This window comes from Diadema setosum, chromosome 6 (assembly GCF_964275005.1).
Source record: "Diadema setosum chromosome 6, eeDiaSeto1, whole genome shotgun sequence".
NCBI lineage: Eukaryota > Metazoa > Echinodermata > Echinoidea > Diadematoida > Diadematidae > Diadema > Diadema setosum.
Window position 1 is genome coordinate 4,921,987 of NC_092690.1, and position 25,706 is coordinate 4,947,692.

Genomic DNA, 25,706 nt, shown 5'->3' on the forward strand with positions numbered 1-25,706 from the left:
ATGCCATTACATCCATAGAAATATTTCCTGAATAAACGATCATTCGTTCCCGTGTGTTGATCATTACCTGCCTTTTGCACTGGTTTCTTCCGTCCTATTAGATGCGCCCGTCCGTGAGGATACATACAGAACACACACGAAGTATTCACACTGCATCAAACAGATTTGCGCTAGTTTGGCAGTACGCCCCCAGTGCTACACTTCCGGTATATGGCCGCAACGTCATCGGGTAAAATGGCAGCTTCGGAGGGCGAAGATACTAGCTGGTAAGACAGAAGGACGCGAATATTTTGATCCATACTCTATATCTAAAGTATTTAACACCATAAATCAGTATTTCTGACTTGAATTTACTCACATGCTTTGTGTCAGATTCACTTGGCCTTTCGTTTGCTTGCTTTGGTCACCGAACGTATCGGTAATATTCATCGAAGCGTGTGGAACAAATTGTGTGTTGAATGAATGGAAGGTGTTTTGTGCATGCGAGATCGGTCGAGGGGCATATTGAACGAGATGGAAGTAAATTATGCGATGCGATAAATGACAGCCTCAGAATATTTATTCGGCCTACTGTTTCCCGATCGGCCATTACTTGAAGTGGTCGGCAAGGGAAATAGGATATAAAGGAGACTCTGTTTTTAACTAGGCTTGCTGTTTATTCTGATATTTATAGGCGTGGTCAAGCCAATGAATGAGCAAGTACAATGACAAGTCTTCATAATGTCAGATATGAATGTGTGAATGACACATATAAACACACACACACTAACAGTTAGTCTACACAATGTCACGTCGTTAGTGTCATCTCGGATTCGGAACTCTGTGTGACACCACCCAACATACACCTCCCACATCTCAGAAAAATCATGGTATTCACCAAAGATAGTAGAGTAGAGGAAGATAGGAAGGCGTGTGATAATAATGGAAACAAACAAATGGCTACCAAGCCGGCTAGATCAATGTAGATCTAGATACGAAAGAGGGGGAGAGCGTGAGCTAAGTACAAACTTGGTAGACTCTACACCTAGAAACATCATTCATTTCCAGAGGTAATGGTATTTTTATTATTTTAAAAAGATTTAAAAATTATAGTTGTAGTTTTTTTTTTTCGATTTAAGGGGATTATTTTGAAGAATGAGATTATTTCGTGGAGGTAAAAATTTGGCAACAACATGATCTAAAAACAAAAAAAAAAACACTTGATAAACAACAACTTCTAAAGACAGCGTGTCTCAGGTGATGTGCGTGATACGCTTGAGGACCACGCGCTGTCCATTTGTTTTGTACAGGATTAGCGTGCACTTTCCTGTCTTTTCACTTCAGTTAAGTGTCTTTTGTATTCACTTAGCTCTGCCTATTCTTTCCCTTGCTCCTTCTGAATTCTGCAGGGGCGGATCCAGGAATTCCGTAATACGTAGAGAGGGGGCACCTTAACAAATTAAAGGGGAGGCACGCCCGGTGCGCCCCCGCCTGGATCTACTACTGTTCTGATCTCTCCCTCATGCACGTGCATACGCACACAAATTTAGCAGGACATAGATCCATTGAACTTCTCCTCCCATATTTCTTCCTATGTATTGTCCACTGTGGTACTCATTATCTTCTCTCTCAGGGGCAGATCCAGGAATTCCATAGAAATTAAAGGGGGCACATGCACCCCCCCCCATTTATTTTTTTTTCTTTTTATTTCTTTTGTTTTAACAAAAAAATATAGAGGGGGCGAACGCCTGGTACGCCCCTCTCTGGATCCGCCACTGCACATGTATCTTGTGATCCGTCTATCTACACAGGTGTACATGTATGTCATACAATTTACAACCACTAACACTACATCCATATCTGCGTTGTACAAGGCTGTTCATGTAGTTAGAGTAATGAAACCTGTTTGCATCAAGGTACCTATTTGTGGTAGGGCAGTTTCATTCATTGATAAGACAGCTAAAGAATGTCAAGTGTGCTTATCCCTTAAGAACAAAAGAGGACTTTACATCTTGCAAGTGTTATAGGAAGTAAGGGCCCTTTCATCAACGAATGAAATGACCAAAAAATAAAAACACAAATGAAACGAAAAATAGGCACCCTGTCGAAAACACTGGCAGAGCTGCCAAATCTCTCTGATTCTTCAGTGATGAGTCTCCCTGAAAATGTCAAAATCTGTTCATGTCTAAATAACAGAATATTAAAATCTCCCTGATTTGAGAATTATTTTTGCCCATTGAAATGCATATAACACACAGATACAATGTATCTCCCTGAATTCTGTGTGGAATCTCATTGATTTGGATGTGGGAATGTTGGCAGACCTGCACTGATGATTGCTCTATAGATTCTTTTATTTACATTGTATGTGCCTGTTTACTTTTCAATGTATCAATTTACTGAGATTTATTTCTCCTTTTCTCTCTCATTGTGATTCAAGGCACTCTGAGCTAGAGGAGGCGCTAGTGGAAACATGTGACTTTGGGACGCTCAGGAATATCTGCAAAGGACGCCAGATTCCCAATATCTACAGAGCATCTGCATGGAAGGTGTGTACTTGTAACTCTTTTGTACCCCTTTGTAGTACAGCTACTGTAGGTGGTGCAACAACAGATTAGGGGTATCTTATAAATGTTTTGTTTTGTTTTTTTGCTTTTTGTTTGTGAAGAAAATATGGATGGAAGGAGAATTTAAAAAAAAATAGTTCAGTGCATTTGAAATGGAGATGTTCATAGAGAAATTGTTTTACATGTACATGTTTTAGCTGATTTCTAATTCATACAATTTTAGACATTAATGCTACTGGTAGATTAGGTAGTCATTTTGGATGTTAAAACTGTGACCATAAAGTGCAGTCATACTCCTAGCTATTACATTCATATTATTGTCATTCATACCCCTTTCACCCTCAGCAAATTTGAGTTCACCTGTGGTAAACCCAGGAGATATAGAATGAAAGGTCTAGCAGGCTAAGTGCCTGCTGACTTTTCAGAAATTTTACCCTCGAATCATTCTGGTAAACTCCCAAGTGTCCCTAGGAACTCCCAGGTGAAAAGCGAAGGTCAGCATATTAACAGTGTTATTTGGGCCGTTTCATACTTACGTGCACCATAATGCGTATTTCCACTGCAAAAAAGCAGACAAGAGAAATTAAACTGGGAGCTCATTTGCTAGTTTGAAAGAAATATTTTAGGATTGTTCAACGTTTGATTCCCCCATGAATCTCACTGGTGACCCCCCCCCCCCCCCCATTGACTAGCACAAAAGGGGTATTACACAGCACATTCCATAAAGGGGGATAACCTCTCAGGACATACAACATACTTATTGATGAATGAGAACGCATCTCACAGCCTGGAAGCTGGACTACTCTACACAGTTGTGCATTGCGTTTTAATGGAAACAGCCCCCTATCCATCCTTTTGTTTTGGTATGTTATCTTATAGGGAAATCCCATTCTTATGAGGTTGCCAGGATTGCTGATTTTACCTCAGACTTTGAACCAGGGGGTGTTTCATAAAGTTGTTTGTAAAATTACAAATGACTTACGAGTGACTGGTGATCAGTTCTTGTGCTTAATTATAGAAATTCTGGAGTCACAAGGGGCCTGAGCTTTCGATCCTAGCAGAATCTTCATCAGAAGCGAAATGACAAACAGGCAGGGAAAGCAATCACATATAAGGACTTCACATAACAAAAACAGTCAGGGACAGGCTAGGGACACAGAACAAAGAAAACAAAAGGAGAGGGTAGGAGGTCATGGGCAAGGAGCCCAACAGGTAAAGGGAGGGGGATTAGAGCAGGAGGGTGGACAGACAAAAGGCAGAGGAGGGTCAGTAATGATCCTGAGGACCATGGGGGCAACCATTGAAGGGAAGGATGAATAGGGAGGCAACATCAAACACGATAAGGAACAACAGGGATAAAGAAAGGAAAAGAGTGAAATAGCAATAGCCAGGGAAGGGGGGAATGAGCAAACAGTGAGCCCTAATAATGTGTACCAAGAGGATGCAACATAAGGAAAATGAGACAACCAACAAATGCAAGTAGTCAAACATATCAAAGTATATGTACACACACGAAAACAATCAGAACTGATCACCTGTTGCTCATAAGTTGATCGTTACTTTACGAACAGCTTTATGAAACACCCCCCCCCCCCCCCGCGGTACTTCATATTTTACTTTAAAAAAAAAGAAAAAAGAAAAAGACACCAGCTAAGCACAGTAAAGAAAAATTGGGACCCATTTTAAAATTCACCTTGTTCAAAGGTACCTTCTTGTAAGCGAGCCTGTTTTAAACCCGTTGAGGACGAGTCCCAAGTATACTCAGACAAGTGTCTAATGTTGTCGCATAATCAGCCCGTCCTCAATGGGTTATAAAAACATGAGTTTCCTGTTCTGTGGTATCATCACACACCTTTGAAATAATTATTTTTTCTTCACTGCCCATGCACTCCCCCCACCTCAGATCTGTCTCAATGTAGCTGGGAAGGCCAACGCCCTGACCTCGTTTGACGGCATCTTTGACCTCCCAGAGCAAGAAACCCTCAGGATTGATTGCAGGAATTTTGTCGGTGAGCAATCCAGTGAATGGCATTATTTACCATTTGTACACGGTGTAGATGAAACATAGCCCAGCTTTTAGTGCTTCAAAATAGTTCATACATGTGAGTTAGGGATTTAATAGAAACAGTCAGTGGAAAAAATTAATCATTGTAATGAATGTTAAGTATTGTTAAATATCATGCAAAATGTGAACAGTAATTTCAATGTATGATACGATTCTTTCTAGACTAAACCGTCTGCGGATATGGTTTCTTAAGAAAAATGGTGATATCTCCTTATACTTAGGCTTTATTACAAAATGTTTATATGGTAGGATGTTTCGTGATACAAATGACCCACGGTATGTATCAAATGTAAAAACTCGAACATTTTTTTAATTACTGCTCCCTATGGTAAACAATTCCTGTAACGTCACACAATTATTCTACCCACCATTTTCCTGCGAGGAACATCAAATACAGGTTGTGAATAGAATTAGAATGAGAGCCTGTTTGTAGATGTGATGCTTCAAAATGTAGTGCTATTTATTTTCATTCAATTTCTTGTTCTGCATACAAGAAGCAACATTAGAGGTGGCCCAGGGCCATCAGAAATAGATGTCAGCCCAACACTCTGTATTTAAAAAATATAGTATACATGTATTATGGTTGCCTGATTGGGCCACCAAGAATTTTTGAGAGTGTGTATTGTAGTTATGTGTTTTTCTCATACAGAAAAGGGAAGTGCTCATAACTTGCAGCTCAGTACTTGATAACTGCACACATTTCAGCTATGCTGTAGCTACAAGATTGCCACACACAAATTGTGGGTTGTTCTCTCTCTCTCTCTCTCTCATACACGGTACCCTCCTTCTCTCTCCCCCAACCTGCAGATAAACTAGACAATTCAGACGAGGAAAAACTGTCGTTAGTGAGCGACCTTGAGTCTGTCGTAACCTTCTACTGCAAGTCCAAAAGTTTGAAATACGTCTCGGGCAATGGCTGGCTGGACATCCTTGGCCCCCTGGTGGCGCTGCACATGGACAAGGCTCTCCTATACAATTGCTTCTATGCTCTCATGACAAAATATGTCCCCAGGTAAAGTGTCATGGATAGGTGAAAGCTCTTTTTAACCCTTTAAAGGACAAGTTCACCTTCATTAACATAAGGATTGAGAGAATGCAGCAATATTAGTAGAACACATCAGTAAAAGTTTGAGGAAAATTGGACAATCGATGCAAAAGTTATGAATTTTTAAAACTTTTGTGTTGGAACCGCTGGATGAGGAGACTACTAAGGCTTGTGATGTCATATGAGTACAACAGTATAAAGAAAATGTAAAGAAAATTTAACATGTTTTCACTTTTGTTGCATAATAAAAGAGCACTTGACTTGCCTCTTTCTAAAGGCAATGGGAATAATATTACCCATAACATATGTCAGTAATGAGTGAAGGGAATGTGTACTTTTTTCAAAAGATGAAATTTTGTGAAATTCTCTTTATATTTTCCTTATATTGTTGTACGCATGTGACATCATACACTGCAGTAGTCTTCTCATCCAGCGGTGACTGCACAAAAACTTCAAAAATTCATAACTTTTGAACGGATTGTCAGATTTTCCTCAAACTTTCAATGATATGTTCTACTAATATTGCTACATTCTCTCAATCCTTATGTTAATGAAGGTGAACTTGTCCTTTAATAGCAATTGATGATTCTGTACTAATTTCCTATGGTTCATTGGAGGGTACAGCAATAAGAATACATTGCTCTCATTTGGAGAATTTTCTAAATGATGTAAAAAAGCTCAATGCGTGTTTATTTTTTGTGTGTTATAAGTTATGTTTATTTAAAAGCCTAAATTAAGACTTTGTCAAGAGAATGGTGTGTCACAGAAATAATTCTGACATACTTTTGTTCAACTTTGACCTCTTTCAGATTACATGATGAAATATTCTACATGAAAACAAAAAAGTGATAAAGCATAAAATTATAAAAAAAAAAAAAAAAAAAAAAAACAGAGGGGCGGTTTTGGGCCATTTAGGGAGTAATAAGGCGGACGGTTTCGGGTATTTCAGCTACTAGAGGGTTAAAAAAAGACCCAGTAATGTGGGGAGACAAGGTTGACGTCATTGAATCTATCTTTGTGATAATTTACTGTGCACCGGGGTACATTCATAAAAACCATGACTGGTGCTGGCCCGGTACAATAGAATATGTGCAGCGAAGCGTACACTTCTTCTTAACCTTCCATTCCACTTGAGATTCTCTGCCTGTGTGTGTGCTACAACATGATATTGTACACGGCTTGTCACAAGCATTTCAGAATATATCTGAGTTGAATAGACCAGCTTCTCTTTGTAAGGGCCCCCACATTACTGGGTCATTCATTTAAAATTTGTGTCTCAACCTCATTCCTCGCTTTCCATGTTAAAAAGAGACAGAGAGAAAATTCAAGCAAAAAAAAAAAAAATAATAATAATAATAATGCTGCAAATCTTCACACTAACATTTCCACAAAACAAGGTGTTCCATGTGTGAGATACACCGCTATACATTTGATTCTCCACCCAAGACCTACCAATATACCATGTAAACAAAAAGGAAATAGAGGAATACAACTGTATGCTCAAAAAAGGCTAAACCATATCAGGTACAAAACTTCTGGCAGCAGCAAAGGCAGTTCAAAATTTTAGCTACGTGCAAAAATCATAAAGTAAGGTTCGTTGCCATGAGCTTCTTATTCAGCAGTGAAATGATTTCTTACATCCATTGCTTTGAGTAGGACATACTATGTACAAGACTGAGAAAATGTGGCTTCAGTTGTAATGGTAATGGTGATAGATAAAACAAGGATAATGTCAATCCTGTTTTAATCAGAATAATGATTACGGTGATGATGATGGTGATAATGCAATAACGATGTAATGAAAATAGTAATGGTAATATATGATGATAATCATAGTAATAGTGATTATAACTATAAAAAAAATTAAAAATAACAGAAACAATGAGATGTATTTTTCTGTTATTGAACACCGCTTTTTGCCTGTGCTTTTTAGTGCCCAGTGAGTAATTCTGATTGTAATGTATATCATTTTTGTATTTCTGTGCAATTCACAATGAGCAGAAGACATGGTGAGTGTGGAGATAATCAAGAAAATATGACAGTGAAAATACTGGGATTTTTTTTTTCAGTGTTTTCCTTCTTCCTTCCTTTTTTTAATGACATTACAGAGAAATAAATGAGCTGAGTAGGACTTATCACTTGTTCAGACTACTGCTGATGTACCACGAGCCGGAGCTGTGCAACTTTCTGGAAACGCGTAAGATCTTTCCAGACTCCTACACCAAACAATGGGTGAGTTCGGGGGAATCCCACACGGTCTCTTCTCGTCAGTTTCTCAGTCGGATGGTTCTTGTATGAAGTATTCCTTCCTGTCTGCTGTTTGAAGTAGGCTGAGTATCAGTTCTGATTTCTGTCATTACTTCTAAATGAATGTCTGTCTTGCTTGATTATGTTTGCATTGTTGCATTTAAAGACACGCAAGTCACGATTACAAAATGAGAGCTTTGACCAACATTTTTTTTTTCCTTTGACTGGCTGGCTTTTATCCAGGACTGTTGAGTTTCTCAAGCCAAAAGATACTTGTCACACCTTCGCTGCCTGTGTGGTGATGCGTTGAGATCAATGGAGCATAGATATGGGACAATGCATTATATATCCAGATTCCCCTGTCAGAGTCGGATTGGTCTTTCTTCTTTGTGTCACTTCTTTACTTTCCACAGCCAAAAGTGGGATTCTTAGTCAGTTGGTTGAATCTCTCTTTGAAATTCTTAACAAGTCTGAAATGAACTATAAAAACAAGCCATCATTATTATAATTGTTGTTATTATTATCACGATGATGATTATTATTATAACTATTATTTTATATTAATATTATTATTATTATTATTATTATTATTATTATTATTATTATTATTATTATTATTATTATTATTATTATTATTATTATCATCATTATCATTGTTATTATTATTATTATTATTATTATTATCATCATCATCATCATTGTTGTTGTTGTTATTGTTATTATTATTATTATTATCATCGTTATCATTTTGTGTGTGTGTGTGTGTGTGTGGTGTATACTTCCGTAACCAATAAAGTTTTTCCTGACGTGTAAGTGATTTTCTCTCCTGTCGTGCAATGCCCAGTTCATCACGGTGTTTGCAGGCAGCTGTGGCCTGGAGATTGTGCAATCCATGTGGAGCCTCTACTTCCTGCAGGCTGATCCCTTCCTGCAGTTCTTCCTCGGCCTCGTCATCCTGGTCAATGCAAAGTGAGTTGGGGAGCAGCGAACAAGTTTTTCGTGCTGCACACAGATGTATAGATTAGAGCTGTGCTTTGTGACAAACAGCAGGGGAAAAAAAGAAGATAAAACCTGTATAACGACACAAACACTCTCTTTCTCTCTCATGAAAATAACACCAATAACAGACCAACAAAACAGAAACCAAAAAAATGTCATTCAATTATGTAGCATGCCATTGTGGAGGCTGATGAATTACAAGAAGACCAAGATAGAATTAACCCATTGAGGATGAGTCCCAAGTATACTCGGGCAGGTGTCTATGGGAAATTTGTGTTGTAGCAAAATCAGCCCATCCTTATTACAGGGGTTAAAGAGGTGGTGAAGCATTGGGTGTTTGGTCTAACATCATCTTGTTACTGGCACAAAGTTGCTTTAGCTTAGTGGTAGTGTCGCTGCCGAGTAAGCAGTAGTACTGTGACACACGGGTTCAAATCCTTTTCCAGTCCCTTATTTTTCACCCAGTTTTCATGATAGTACAGTACAGATCAAGCATCCGATCTTATTTATGGACAGTTATGGTAAAAAGAAAATCTTTTCAGCAGTAATGTTGATAGCGTTTCAACTAGGTCTATGTATCATTTATACTCAAATCAGAAATAACTGGTAAGGTTGAGAAAAGAGACAAACATATCAAGGCAGATATTGAAACATAAGAACTGTCATGTACAGTATGTCCAAAAAAAAAAATACAATCAGATTTTTGCACGGATAACACCCAATATGATTAAACTGTCCAAATGCTACTTCAGGGTCTTAAAGTATAACATCTTAGCTCTATTTTGCAGAAAACCCCATTCAGTTTGGTTAAGCAGTCACAGAGAAATGTGGATTGTTGTAAAGCATGTCTTGAGTTTGATTCTTCCAATTATAGCACCTGGATGCTCTCGGAACTGCATATCAATGTGTAAACACAATAGACAGAACTTGGAGGGAAGAGATTCCTGACATGCTCTACAAAAGTCCTCATTTCTCTTTGACCACTTAAGCAAATCAAATGGGGTTTTCTGTAAGATGTGGTCAATGAGATATAGTTTCATACCCTGAAATTGTATTTGGATTGATTCAAGTTCTCATTGCGGAGGGTCCCATTGTAATTTTTTTTTTGGGGGGGACATACGGTACAGGTTACATCCTATCAGATGAGGAGTGATTACAGATAGCAATTGCTGTAGCTGATGAGTATGTAGTGAAAAGTGGGTCATGGGTCTGTGTAACGAACGTCAAGAGTCTACTGTATACGTCATATATTTAGCAAGTTAAAATTTTATGCGAATCTGGACTTCCCGACGATTTCACAGGTGGTTGAATTCACTATCGCAAAGTACATTGCTGAAGGGAGAAAGGTATACGTGCATGTCACATTCGTGTTGGGATCAGAGTTAATATTTTCACATGTCTTTATATTTGCGAATAGCACCTGACTCGCGAAATTCGCGAAAATAAAAACGTCGCAAAATATTGGGCGTATATAGTAATTTGTTGGCACAGCGCAAAGTCGCAGTTTAGCTCTTCAGGGAGTACTAGAAGATCGGCTAACAAAGTAATTAGCTGTTGAGCCGGTGAGCAGATGTCGTGTATGATATGTTTGGATTTAGACAGACACTGGAATTGGATATAGTACAATAAGAAGGACAGGGATATTGCATTTACTTGGGACAATGTATTGAATTGATCGGTTAACAAAACTAAATGAAACGCTTTCCCAGAAATGAATGTGTTTAGAGTTTCAAGTTTATACTTGTGCATGCGACAGCTAAGTGTAGCAGTTTGCATAGAGTGTTGAGGAAGTGGGGGGAATAAAAAGAGAAGGATGACAGTGCATTAACCCCAAAGGGGCCGGGCTTTTTTGGCTATGCTCAGACCGGGGGGGATGGATTCCGCCCCCTCCCCACTGACCACTTTTGTACCATAATTAGCACAAAATTAATCAATGAAAGTGATTAATTGTAAAAATAATGAGGTTTTATGACTTTCATGACAGAACGCTGTTTTCCATAGGAAATGTACACAAAATCACAAAATTGTGCCCGTTTGGGGTGACTTTCCGTTACAGAAATGGGCGTGTCTTCGCAAAAGTATGCACGGACGTTGCAAATTTGGTCTCAAAAGTTGCGCGAGACTAGAACGAAGAAAGTCAAGAGGCCTTCTCGCAATACAGAACTAGAGCGCGAAACCCCCCCCCCCCCCCCCCCCCCGGCCCTTTTAGGGTTAAAGGGGCAATTTGTATTCTATCAATGTGAAATATGTCTAAGGAGTGACATGAAATATGCAGACTCATTTTTCATGTGCTCAAGATGCAAATGCCTCTTTATTGCACTTTTGTTTTCATTGACTTATCAAAAGCATTTTCAGTATGATATTTTCTTTTCATTCATGTTTTATCCTTGCTTTATTCTCTCTAAATTCTGAAGTCCATGCTGTCTTTATACCAAGTCTGTTATTTAGAAAAAGAGTCTAGATTTTCTTCATATTCTACTAAGATAATGGCTTTATGACACTTACGATTGGAACTGTCATGGAACTTGTCCTTCTTCAATGTGCCCAGTTAACCAATGCAACTTTAATAACCCATTGAGGACGGACTGATTATGCTACAACATGCATTTCCCATAGACACCTGCCGGAGTATACTCGGGACTCGTCCTCAAAAGGCTAATAGAAAAATATATAAAGCGAACATCAAGTATTTAATTGAGTAATTTTCATGTTTACAGAATGCACATGCACACACACAACGCGCTGATGCTCATGCACACATTAAACACGCCAAAATTTGATATCCATTCATCTTTTGCAATGTAATGTATCTCTGTTGGTGGTTGCAATCTTATGTGCATGAGAAGCTGGCAGAGTTAGAAAATCAGGAGTGGAATACATTACACCTCATTACCAGTGTATTCTTGGATCTACAGGGCACTTTCTTTTAATCACATTTATAGCCAGCTTTCCTCAGGACCCAGTAAAAAGTACTCAATCCGCCTGAACATAATGTACCTTAGTACATTTTATCAATACTTAGTATGTACTTTGCCTACTAGTTGTTGCTATGTCGGCCAAACCGTAGACAAGCTTATCTGGCTGCTACATTGTAGGTAAAGTCTTTGCTATAAAGGTGTGCACAAAATTTGAATGTGGCAGTAAAATTAATATGTTTGATGGAACCCCATTTTGTGTTTTGTTTGTTTGTTTTGTTATTCTGTTTTTGGGGTGTTATTTTGTTTTCATTTTGTTTTGTTTTTCTTTACAGGGAACACATCATGGGCATGACTGAGGCAGGTCGAGAAGAGTTGGTCAAATGTCTGGCTGAGTTCCCCAGTCAGCTGGAGGAAGATGATGTGGAGGATTTCTTTGGCCTGGCGGAGTACTACGCATCCAAGACGCCCCAGTCATTCCGACGGGTAGGTGATCTACACAATATTTTCGCTTCATGAAATTTTCGCAAATTGGAGCCAACAGTCTTTTTCGCCGCATGAAATTTTTGCGAATTGGAGTCAACAGCCTTTTTCGCGGCATGAAATTTTTATGACTTGTCTCTAAACATTCAATGCATATGCTGTACAGTATATGCCGAATATTTCACAAGGTTTTTATTTTTGCGAATTTTGTGAGTCATCCGCTATTCGCTACATCAAAGACATGCAAAAATTTTGACTTTGATCCCCAATATGAATGTGACGCACACGTATGCATTTCTCCGTTCTCCGTTTCTCCGCGAAATCGTCAGGAAGTCTTGATTTGCAAAAATTTGTCCTGGGAGAATTGTCCTGTCTGTAGTAATTCGGGGAATAGTTGTCGTGTGCTGAAGTTGTCTGGGAATCATTCCCACAGCTGACCCCCCCCCCCCTTTAGATCACCTTTTAGAAATTAAATTCATTCGTCACAGCAGTACAACATTGCTGTGAAAATGACGGGGTTGATTTTCCCCCTTCTTTCTGCACTTCCCCCCCCCCCCCCCCCCCCACAGGAGTACCAATCTCTCTTTGGTGGAACTTTTGCTGGGAATGCTGAGGGGGATGCAGCGCCCAGCTCACTGTGTCTCCTCGTCAATCCGTCAGAGTTGCTCCAGGCTGTAACTCAAGGACCGGTGAGATCTGCCACCTCAATTACGTTACCAATGATCAAATTAGTTTTTGTATACATGCAAGGCTCAGCATTAGTGGCCACCAAAACTAGCCATTTTGGGGGGCTCTATTATGCAACTAAGATTTAAGGTGGATTGTTACGTTTGTTTTTATTTCGGGCCACGTCACTTCTTGTTCGGAGAAGGTATAGTGTCGAGCCCTGGTTTATATGTTTATGTTTCTTTGTGTATTTATTTGATTTTTTAATTGGTTTGATGTAGATCAAAATGTGAATTTCACTAATTGGTAAATTTCTGTGTTTGTTGTTTTGTTTTGTTTTGTTTTGTTTTTTAATGAGGGGAATCTGTCGTTGGTTTGTTTTGCCTGACCTGGTACCTGCCTTATTCAGAAATTTCACCAAATTTCACTCGGCGTTATTTTATGAATATCACGTAATGCCAACATAAGCAGTGTCAAACCTTTACTTCACATTATCCAAGGATTTTACAAATGAAATACAAAAGTAATCCTTGTAAGTTCTTTGTCTTTTCCCTTGTCGGCCTGTCCATCTTGCTGACCGTAGGGGGACGGTATCAGTTATTTTGTGGTTGACTGCCGCCCAGCTGACCAGTACAACCGGAGTCACCTTGCCACCGCTTTCCACCTGGACGCCAACTTGGTAAGTTTACGAGAAATAATCTTCCAACAAGCTACGTATAGAAGATACCAAAATGAAGCAGATCTTCATTACAGTGCACTCGTGTTATAATGAAGACAGTTATAAGAAAATTCTCTTTACAGCGAACTAATGCATGTCCCTACCAGTGTACCTTTATAATTTGTATATACTTAATTGTTTTTTTATAATAAAATTTTGATAACTGCCAGTTTCAAGGACTTGGTTAAATGGGAACTGGCTGCATTGGCCACACTCTTTTGCATGCATATGAATTTGTGATGAGCCCCATGTGAATATGCAATGAGCACCATGTTGATATGCAATGAGCCCCAGCATGTGAAACCTCACTTCAGACTTTCCCCTGTCTCACCTTTGACCTCTGCTCATGTGCTCACAGATGCTTCAGCAGCCAGCCGAGTTTGCCAGTGCCGTCAAGGCCCTGCTGGCGGCCCAGCAGCAGGCCCTCACAGCGGGATCCCAGGCCGCCGGGGAACATCTGTGCTTCATGGGGACGGGGCGGGAGGAGGAGGACCAGTACCTCCACATGGTCATCGCCAACTTCCTCCAGGTGAGGGTGATAGAGGGCGCCAGAGCAGCTGCAGTCGTCATTGGTACAGGGCGATCTCCATTGGCAGACAGAATTCTGATCTCCTATATCATTAGAGATTTCTGATCTCTTATGTCATTTAATAGCCAAGACCTATAAAGATGAAAATGCTGTATATTGAAGCAATGCCTTGATTTGGCCCGCATTTAGTTCCTCCATACTCGTGTTACTCTAGACAGATCAAAATTACAACTAGATTAGTACAATTGCCTCATTTGTGCTTTAGTTGAGTAACAGGGCCTTTATTTAGTTTCTGAAATAGTGAATAATCTTCTCTAGACTCATGTTACCATAGAGAAATCAAAATGAAAAGGAAAGGATGTACAGTTGCCTTGTTTGTGTTTACAATACTTACACCAGAAATATGATACTGTAAAAGTGGATATTTTCTCGCACATAATTTATTTGTGCTTGGCTGGGTAAGATGAATTTCATTTGTTTTTGATTCCACATTATCAGGAAATGAAATAGTGGAACATACGACATGCAAAATGTTCGCATGCTTTTATTTTTGTGCTAGCTTCTGCTTGCACGAAATGCGCAAAAATTTCCACACCGCGAAAATTTTCTTGCCTGTCTATGTCCAGAGCCTTCTAGAGGACACTTCTATGATGTCCTTTGATTGGAGAAAATATACTAGATTAAATTTTCACTGCGTGATATGCAGTGATAAAAAATTACAACTTCTCACAGCAACAGCCAATCAGGAAGCAGGATTCTTGTGATGTTACATTGACACTTGTCATTGCAACAATACTCGCTTTCATAGCAACTTTTGAGATGGGGCGAAGAGCAAGTCCCGAGTATACTCGGGCAAGTGTCTATGGGAAATGCGTGTTGTAACAAGATCAAACCACCCTCAACGGGTTAAAGAGTCACTCAATACTTCTCTTGTTGCATATATCAATTTTATATTTAATACCATTGTATGTGTGGAAATTCATCATGTATGCGTTCTTCCAACTTTTGATCAAATTACAGAGAAAAATCCAATCAGTGAGCATGGCATCTGGAGGCTACTCAGGTGAGTTAACCAGTTTTCTCCCTCATTTTACTTTTTCTGTGTACTTGCACATTTTGAATTGTTAAGAGCTTCTTAAACATTGTTGTTTTTGTTTTTGTTTTTGTTTTTTTTTTGTTGTTTTTTTTTTGTGTGTGTGTGCTTTTTTGGGGTGTGTGTTTGTGTGTGTGTGTGTTTCTGTTGTTTGTTCTCAATACAATTTTAAAGTAACCTTGGGAAGAGGAGTCAGTGGATTGTTTTCTTCTGACACTGACCTGTCTTTGATTGCCAGATGAGAAATACTTTCAAGCTCTTCAGACCATAATGTGACCCTACACCACAAAACCAGGGCTCGACACTAACGGTGGCCCGGTGGCCCGGGGCCACCAAAAACGCATGTCGGGCCACCAAAATTTCAGAAATGACGAATGTGGTGGCCTGATCGGGCCACCAAAAAAGGTCGGATGTTTGCCTTTGGGCCACCAAAAATAAAAGTTAGTGTGGAGCCCTGCAAAACCATTAAAAAGTTGGCAGACATGGATTTTTGTCCCCGCCGAACGAGTTCGAGCAGGGGACTATGAAACGGGCTCCGTACGTGTGTGTGTCCGTGTGTCCGTCCGTCCGTGTGTCCGTCCGTCCGTCCGTCCGTGTGTCCGTGTGTGCGTCCGTGTGTGATCAAAATCTTCAATTTGCTACTTCTCTGTCATTTATGAGCCAATTTTGATTCTGTTTGCTTTATATGATAGCACTACATGGGAGCTTTGAAACTTCTACACAGAATTGCAGTCGTGACCTTTGACCTTGACCTTTGACCTATATTGTACATTTTGCTACAAAATGCTACTCCTTCGCCATTTCTAACCCGATTTCGATTCCGTTTGCTTTATGTGATGGCACTAGGTGAGGGCTTCAAAACTTCTACACAGAATTTTGACCTTTGACTTCTTTGACCTTTGACCTTGATTTTTTGACCTATATTGTACATTTTGCTACAAAATGCTACTCCTTCGCCATTTCTAACCCGATTTCGATTCCATTTGCTTTATGTGATGGCACTAGGTGAGGGCTTCAAAACTTCTACACAGAATTTTGACCTTTGACTTCTTTGACCTTTGACCTTGATTTTTGACCTATATTGTACATTTTGCTACGAAATGCTACTCCTTCGCCATTTTTAACCCGATTTCAATTCCGTTTGCTTTATATGATGGCACTAGTTGAGGGCTTCAAAACTTCTACACAGAATTTTGACCTTTGACTTCTTTGACCTTTGACCTTGATTTTTGACCTATATTGTGCATTTTGCTACAGAATGCTACTCCTTCGCCATTTCTAACCCGATTTCGATTCCGTTTGCTTTATGTGATAGCACTAGGTGAGGGCTTCAAAACTTCTACACAGAATTTTGACCTTTGACTTCTTTGACCTTTGACCTTGATTTTTGACCTATATTGTACATTGGCTACAAAATGCTACTCCTTCGCCATTTCTAACCCAATTTCGATTCCATTTGCTTTATGTGATGGCACTAGGTGAGGGCTTCAAAACTTCTACACAGAATTTTGACCTTTGACTTCTTTGACCTTTGACCTTGATTTTTTACCTATATTGCACATTTTGTTACAAAATGCTACTTCCGGCGGGGACATATGTTACGCACCGCGTAATTTCTACTTTTCCTTGTTAGTTAAGAGCAGATTCTAAACGAGCAGACTCTAAGCTCTAAACTGATGCATAACTCTGTACAAATGGACATTTTTAACCCATCTATATAATGCAAAGAAAGTCCACACTTTGGAATCGTGTGTACTGAGAAAGGAAGCTTGAAGTACAGGAGATCTATTCATTCAAACTCTTAATCTTGCCGAGCCATGCACTGTGCAGTGAATTGGACAAAAAACAGGATGTGAAACTCCAGGGCAACAACAATGAAGGGATTATCAGATTAAGCTGAAATCAAGCATGCTTTATAAGCCTACTCTACACATGACTACTACCAACTTTCAAAGCAGTAGCTCTGTTCTTTCAAAAGCTAATAGAGTTGAAAGTGAAGTGTGCAAAGGGTTTTTAAGAAATGAAAAGAAGTCTCTCAGACATACTCTATCACTGCATTCTACAAAAAAGTGTTCCAGAAAAAACTGCTAAAAATACAAATTTTGCATTCGCTCTGTGATCCCAGACTTCAGAATGATATAAAATGAAATTGCTTTTTCCGAAAATATGAAAAACTCAAGATTGACAAGGTTGACCCATCTCATCTATATTGAATTCTGACGTAAAATCAGGACATGCAACTTTTTGTTGGTTTTGTGATGCACTGTCACACATGATCATGGGGGAGAATAATGTTTAGTTTGTATGCTATGGAATGTGGGGATTGAATAAAACTGTGCTCAGTGCGAGCTAGTTTGAAAACTTTTAAGTCACTTTGTAAGCAATGTATGGTTATGGAGACAAAGCTACTGTCCAGTACAATTTGCCATATTTGATATGTATACTTTTTTCCTGCATCCTAAAAAAAAAAAGAAAGAAAATTTATGTGTGAACTGAGAAGAATGATCTCTATGCATTGTCAATCAGTATGCCACGGTTTTATCCCTCTTTATATTTTACTAAAGATGTGTTGCTGTGTATTGTGTGTTTTGTTTTATTTCTTGCCTTCAAAGTAATGTTAATCAATCTAATCAATGTTTAGTATTGCTAAATATACAAAATGTGAATAATAGTTCCATAGAAATTGTTTCTAGAATATTAAAAACAGTCTACAAATATGGTATATTGAGAAAGTCATGAGATCTATATAATAGGCTTTAATGCAAAATTGTTATATGGTGGGATGATTTGTGATACAACTGACCTCCACATACAATGTATGCATCAAATGTGATAATTTGAACATTCTTTAGATTACTGCTCCCAGTGGTATCAACACAACAGTGGTTTTATAGTGAGTGTGCTTCAGTACACTTTCTGTGGTCAGCATACATGCAGGCAGTCCTGAAACAATTTCACGTCCCCTTCCCTCCCTTACAGCATTGCTGAAGCTGGTCGAGAAGGAGTCGACGTCGGGAATGATTGACCCCGTCATACTCAAGTCGGTCATCATCTCTCAGCCAGAGAGTGCAGGGTCGGACGACAGCGGGGTAGGTCCTGTCTGGTTTTCTTCCCCCTCCATGATTTTACAAAAGCTGCTAGCTTACTGTGATATTTATAGAAACTTCTTCAAGAATTGGAACTTCTGTGCACAAATTGGCAATTTGGAGTGATGTAGTTGTTGAGCAGCTCTCAAATTCAGTTTATGCACGGGCATTCACCAATTTTCACTTTTCTTGTGGGAAAATTTTTCCTCAGATTTTTTTTTCTTGGCATGTATTAAATAAGAGCAAAATATTTTTGCATCTCCTCATCAGCAGATAAGTTCTATCTGTGCCCAAATATGTGAGAAAATGTACAAACTCAATGAAGAACTGTCTAACAACTACATTACCTACGGTACATCCGTAGATATACCAATTTGTTTTTACTCTCTAAAATTCAAAAGTTCTTAACTTTCCTTGTGTTTATGATGTGGCTTCCATATTTTCAGTGATCTGCTCTGATTTGTCTATTTTCATACAAAGCAACAAAATGTCAGAAAAGAATTTCCCTGTAAAAAAAAAAAAATCTTTCATACCCAACATGAAGCTAGAGTGCTAGTTAAAGTGTCTTTTTAGCTCATTCTGCTAATGATGCAATGTGCACTTGTCAGAGCAAACCTGCGAAAACTTTGCAGACACAAAGTTTTGTGAGTTCATGACATTGTAAACTTTTACACTGAGCATAATGAGTCTACATCTGTTCTCTGCCCACTTTCCCACATTTCCTTTCTGTCATCCATTCATGTCTTTTGTGTCTCTAATTTGCATGTCTCCTCTTTTATTTGTCCGTCATATTTTTTCTCTCTATTTCTTTCACTCCGCTCTTACCGACACACATGCACAAACACTTTTCTGTAACTGTAATTCCTGTTGCACCAATTTCTTGTGCATCTACACGTTGCATATTTCTGCTCCTTCTTCCAAATCCCCAATGCTTTCTTGTCCTCGTCACTTTGTTCGTTGTCAATTTTTGCTTGTCCCCATCTCCTCCTTCTCTACCCCCTCCTCTTTCTCATATTCATCTTTCTTCCCTCTTTCTTTCCTTCATTCCATCCTTCAACTTTATTTCCACTTAATTTCCTTTTCTTCTAACATTCTCTGTGTAATCTTGTCATCTTGTATTTCCTGGTCAAATCCATTGCCCTCCGCATCTACTTCATTGTTCTTCATCCTATCTTCCGATTCGACGTTGCTCGGAACCCTCCTCCTCCTCCCTCCCTCCCTCCATCTCTCGGCCCCTCCCATTCACTTCATCCTTCTTCAACTTCCATCTAAGTTCCCTTTTTTCCAACATTCTCTGCATAACCTTGTCATCTTGTATTTCTTTTTCATATCTTCATATCCATCGTTCTCCGTATCTACTTCATCATTCCTCCTCTCTTCCGATTCGATGTTGCTTGGACCTTGCCTTCTCCTCCTCCCCCTCCAACTCTTGGCCCCTCCCATTCTAGATTGGCGATTCTCCTCAGAAGCTGACGGAGAGGGGGGCGGCGGTCATGGGACGACTGACCACCATGTTCAAGTCCAAGTCGGCCTCGGTCAAGGACAAGGTCATCGAGTTCATCAAGAACGAGGGGGCAAACGACGAGAAGTGAGTGAATTGTTTGTTTTCATTCTCCATCTGATGAGATGGATGAATAAGCCACATTTTCTGTATCACATATAACTGAAAAATGAAACAGTGGCGTCTATGAACAAAAGGGAAAAAAGTATGATATTAGAGATTTCACATTGTATCATATCTTGATAAAGAGTTCTCTAAACACATCCAATAGTTGTATTCACCTGTGACAGTTTCAACAACGTACTGTCATCTTTCTGAAACAATGGCTGTAATTGGCAACTGATGATTTGGCACCAATCATCAGTTGCCAATTAGCCATCATTAAGAAAGATGACAGCCGGTCGTCGAAATTGTCACAGGTGAATACAACTATTGGATGTGTTTAGAGAACTCTTTATCTATATTCATCAACCATCCTTGTGAACTTACTTTGCAATGCATCATGTCTTGTTTCTTGCAGGCATGTGAGTAGCATGGATACAGGCAAAAGATACAGGAGTAACAACGTCCAGTCTGTCTTCAGCATCGGCGATGAGGACGACGACAATGGTGAGACAAACACGACATCCTGAGAAAGATGATATCAGAGACGCCAACTGTTTTGCAGTGTTTTGTGTTTTGTTTTGTTTTTCTCCAAAAATATTGTGGGTTTTATGGAAAATGCTGTTTTTCCACCAAAAATAAACCTTTTCAGCCCTCAAAATCAATGCTGTTTTCAAGGCTGGCATCCCTGGGATATTGACAATAATTCCTCTTCTCCTCCATTTGTGTTTTTCTCTATCTATTTTTTTTTTTTTTTTTTTTTTTTATTTGGTCAGATGTTTTGCTTGTTGCTGCGGACTAGTAGATAAGACACCTGTCTTGAGATCAGTAGTTTGTTGTAGGTTCAAATACTGCTCGATTGTGTATGCCTATGATTTCTTTTGTCACTAATCAATTAAGTGCTTATTTACGTTGATATAGGGCAATTTGTCAATCAGCTGCAATTAAAGCAACTCGGCGCAAGAATTTCATCATTCAAATAAAATATCTGGAAGAAAGTTTAACCACCTCTGTTAAGTGTCTGTATCATTTTCAAATATGCACACATTGTTGGCATTGTTAGAGAGCACCATCTACAGTCAACTTGATTGATGTCTAGATTCGTCTTTTTGCCTTGTTCTACCAGAGAGCCTCGGCGGGGCGGGATCGTCGGATGAAGAGAGGAGAGAGCTTGTTAGCACCGACACATGGCTGAAGAAGCCAGAAGTCCTCAAAGCTTTCGACTGTCAGGAAGTCAAGGACAGTGGGCAGACATTCCCAGGGTGGGTGTTTGGTGTCGTAGTGTTAGTGTTAGTGTTTGTGTTTGTGTTGTGTGAGGTTTCACTACATAAGCATGAGTTACAATTAGTATGAATTTTAGAATGAAAGGTTGTGGTGTTCGTGCACTCATTCAGAAAAGTCAATTCACAGTCTGTATAGATCCCTTAGATTAGCATCAGTTTTTAATGGTTGGTGTTCAATCATCATGTCCAAGCGTCAATGTTTTTTGTATTGTAGAGAAAAAAAAGTGCCAATGAAGCACATATGTTTGATGATGAGTATACAGCATGTAAGGGATTTAGTGTTCATTGCACATGGATCCAGATATGACTTGTGTAAGTGTAGGTATAGGGTCAGGAAACAGTAACGTACACACAGTCCATCCAGAGATAGTGTAGTGTGGTTGTGTCGGTGTTGGAGTACACAGCCATGTACAATGTAGGACATAAAAGTGAGGACACACTCCCAGTGTGGTTGGATATTGACAGTGAGTGAGGTGTAATACACAGAAGGATTATCTGGCGGTATGGAGGTCTTCTAATTCCTGTATGATTCTCGCTGAAAATTTTCCAAGTTTCTCGGTGTGTGGCAGCAGAATTGAACAGTCTCCCTGATTTTAGAATGATTTTTTTTACTGAAGTGCAAGTAGCAAATAAGTATCTCCATGTTTATTCTGTGGAACCTCTTCGGTTTTGATGTGGAAATGTTGGCAGCCCTGGGCTAAAGCGTATTTGTTGAAGAGAGATGATGTAAGTGAACGCTGTTGAGGAGAGTTGGGGTTTTGAAAACTCCTTGATGTCTTGTCTTGTCTTGTCCACCTACCAGACACGTCCTTGTCACCCCAACCCATCTCTACATCCTGCGGGAGGCGCCCAACAAGCGCGGCTTCTCGTACATCATGGCGCGCCGCTCGCTCGCCGACGTCGTCCGGATCACGTCGAAGAAGCGCTGCTCGGAGTTCATCACCTTCCGCTACGGGCGCGTCAACAGCGCCGGCGAGACCACCGTCTACGGTGTCGACCGCATCTACATCCCTGACGCGGCGGAGGCCACGAAGATGATCAAACAGCTCATCGTCAAGTGCATCGATGAAAAGGAGCCGGAGAAGGAATCTTCAAAGGAGACGGGCAACGCTGACCAAACAGAGAGTGCCAAGGACACCAGGACAGATAGTAAGACTGATAGTGCGACGGAGAACACGGACAAGGGAACGGGGGAGGAGTCGTCGAACGGCACAGCGGACAAGGGAGAGAACGAAGGAATGAAGGATGACCAAACAGAGGAGGTGCAAGCGGAGAGCTAATAGCAGCTCGGTGTGGACGCCTCGTTCGATAAGTGATGAGCGAAACATTGCGGATGGCTGGTGCTGCAAAGGCCATCGTCTCTGATTCTTGTGCAAAAAAACTTTAACAATTCTGCCGCATAGTTCACAATTTCTTATGTAATGTTTTTGTGACCCAATATCATCACACTGCTTGAGCATGGCAAATGCAAAAAATAGGAAAAGAAAACCTGTGCAGTTGTACTGTTTGGATGGCACCAACAGGGAATTTCCAAGATGATGAAAGAAGAAACTTACATCAGCATTTTTGTAATGGGTTAGGAATCTGTCATGAAATACAGCTTTGGTGAGACTTCTTATTTCTTTTTTCAATCTTTTTTTTTCTTTTCCACTGAAAGTCTGTATCTGATGCTGAGAATTGGTCACAATCATATTGTTATCAAAGCCTTGACTGTTCTTGAACTGATATGGACCATTATTGCTAAAGCCTCACAGACCCTGATACTTTCTCTTGCAAAATTTCTCTGTGGGGGGAAATTGTAGTTGAATTGTGAGCAACAGCGTGATGTATCAAGCATACAGAATGACTTGTATTCGTAGGTCACTAATTCTTATCTTTGAATTTAGTGCATACAGCACCTGTTTCGTGAAGAGAAAGTAGGAATTACGATCAAATCAATTAATGAATTCCAACATAAATACATGCATGAATGTTTACAAATGTAAATAAGGAACATGCTGAATAAGCATAAGCTTTTATTTTTTACACTTTTTTTTCACATTTTTCGCATCCAACTGTAAAAACTCAGACGGCATGCCATCGGGCACTATTTGATTTCCACAACAATGAGTCAAGAATGCCTGAAGCACAGTGTGAACTCTATTTGATCATACACGTATAACAGGGAGTACTATCTCGAAATTGCAAGTTTAGTAGGTTACCTTAGCATCTGCTAGGAAAATGAAAATGCTCTTCTACTGTGAAGTCATAATAGAAAGGAGAAAATTAGGTATGATTACTGCATAATAAGCTTTGCTCATGCTTGATGTACAGTAAATTTGCATTACAGGGAGTGGACAAGTGAACCGCAAAGTGTGACTCCCCATGTTGCGCTTGGGTGCATGAGATCACCTCATATTTGCATGTAGTGTATGACCAGCATGTGGACCCGATCACTAGCGACTGCTTGTGTACCTTTGATGTGATTCATCACACTGTGCTCTGCATTTGTCGCAATATGCAAGACATCCATTGTACTATATTAAATGATTAGATCTCCTTTTGCCTTTGCGTACACTTCTAAAAATCCAAGAACAGAAGAATTTAAATTTAAGAATATTGTTACTGTAAATGTGGATATTTTTGCGCGACTAAGTTTTCGCGCTCAGCTGGGTAAGAAGGGTTTCGCATGTTTTTAATTCGGCGGAGTGAAGACATCAACTACTAGAACATATGGCAAGCAAAAATGTTTGCATGTTTTTATTTTCGCGCTAGTTTCTGGTTACACAAAATGCGCAAAAATTTCAACACCATGACAATTTCCACATTTACAGTAGTCTGAAGCGACGGTGGCAAGGGCTCCTTTGAAAGCGCAAATATCATTGGTTAAATCCAGCTTATTGTCAAAATCTGAGGCAAGGTTACAAACTTGCAGATTGTGTATGCTGCATGTTCTGCTGTATTCTGTAATTAAGCATGACACTTTTGACTACAGATTTCCGTTTTTGAAGTATCATTGAAAAAGAAAATATTTTGATAACTACCATGTATCCATTTCAACCATACTCATGTAGAACTAATATTATTGTGAGGCCAACTTACCTGTAGCTTTTTTTAACCTGCTGGAGATTTCAGTTGATATGCACTATTTTTTTCTTTTCAGCTTCTGTCATTCCAAACTTACAAGTTGTAGCTGTGGCAAAGTAAGACACATGTTGTACTGGTGTCTTTCTTTTGTTTTATTTTTTTTTTTTTGGGGGGGGGGAGGGTTCCTCAGTTCTGTCATTTATCATATCTAGTGTTGGTCTTTTTTTTTTCTTTTTTCTTTTTTTTTTGCTCTATTTCCTTTTATACCTTAATAGTTGTAACTGAAGTTTTGTTAAAGATTTGAATTGCCGCAAGACATTTCATTTATTTGTAAAAGGTCTATAATGAATGCAGTGCAGTGGACCAATACCAGCTTCATTTAAGACTTATCCTGTATATCACTTCCTTTACCCTTGTTCTCAATTTCCATATGAAGGCAATATTTGTAAAGATTGTTTCATGGCAGTGTATGATAAGAAGAGGTGTGTGATTGTTAATCCCCATCATAGATAGCCAGTTGCAGTGTTCAGTGCATGTACATGGCTAGCTGAGAACTATTACATTGAAAAGGCGATGGTGCAGTTCTTTATATCTTATATGTGATTATATGAGTGGACAAAATGGGTGGGGGGGGGGGTTGAGATATCTAATCAGGGCTAAAGAAAACACTGTATACGCCAAACATTTCGCGAGGTTTTTATTTTCGCGAATTTCGGAGTCAGGTGTTGTTCGCGAAATTAAAGACACGCGAAAATGTTACCTCGGATCCAGATGTGGATGTGATGTACACGTGTACATTTCTCCTTTCAGTACAAGACTCCACGATTGCGAATTTAACCACTCGCGAAAATTTAGACTCGCGAAATATATGGCGTATACAGTATTGGGACTCTGCTTATTAAGCAAGTATTTTGTTTCAGATCTCAGTACACCAAGTTTTCAGTGTTGTGTGTCATGAGATTGCAGACATAAACAAACTGTGTTACTGTCTGGGAAACACTGTTTGCTTATAGCTTAAATTGTTCTTTCTCTGGCGACACAGATTAATGTAGCATGCAGATTTAGCATGGACAAATATTAAGGAAATAATGAAACGCAATAACCAACTTGTTTGACAGAGGTTTTTCTTTGGTCTCATGATTAGTCCTTTGTTTTGGCATTGTATTTTCTCTTTCTTTCTTTTTTTGTCAACTGATGAAGCAAAGTACTGGTACCCGATGTCATTGTAACACTCTTCTGTTGGTAGTGACACTCTTCAGTTGGTAAAGCATGGTCTCTTGTATGCAAATATTACCATATAGATACAGTAGAGGTTCCAGCACACAAGCAGAGGAGTCACAAAATGAAAGTTCTTGTTCAGTC

The 25,706-nt window shown here is 39.4% G+C and overlaps 1 protein-coding gene across 1 annotated transcript; it reads left to right on the forward strand.

Annotated features, from left to right (window-relative positions):
• Window positions 1-216: 216 nt before the first annotated feature.
• On the forward strand, window positions 217-23,199 carry LOC140229913 (TBC1 domain family member 23-like). Its single transcript, XM_072310112.1, has 16 exons — window positions 217-266; window positions 2,420-2,528; window positions 4,450-4,555; window positions 5,419-5,623; window positions 7,765-7,888; window positions 8,748-8,872; window positions 12,153-12,303; window positions 12,870-12,989; window positions 13,550-13,645; window positions 14,043-14,213; window positions 15,234-15,276; window positions 18,286-18,395; window positions 19,862-19,980; window positions 20,414-20,502; window positions 21,122-21,257; window positions 22,081-23,199. Exons 1-16 carry the CDS (start codon window positions 235-237, stop codon window positions 22,556-22,558), a joined length of 2,214 nt encoding a protein of 737 aa, XP_072166213.1. The 5' UTR covers window positions 217-234; the 3' UTR covers window positions 22,559-23,199.
• Window positions 23,200-25,706: the final 2,507 nt, after the last annotated feature.

Coding starts and splice junctions, on each gene's coding strand:
- LOC140229913 (XM_072310112.1), top strand. CDS start 235: ATGGCAGCTTCGGAGGGCGAAGATACTAGCTG. Junction 2,529..4,449: donor ACAGAGCATCTGCATGGAAG/GTGTGTACTTGT, acceptor CCCCCACCTCAG/ATCTGTCTCAATGTAGCTGG. Junction 15,277..18,285: donor GGCATCTGGAGGCTACTCAG/GTGAGTTAACCA, acceptor CCTCCCTTACAG/CATTGCTGAAGCTGGTCGAG.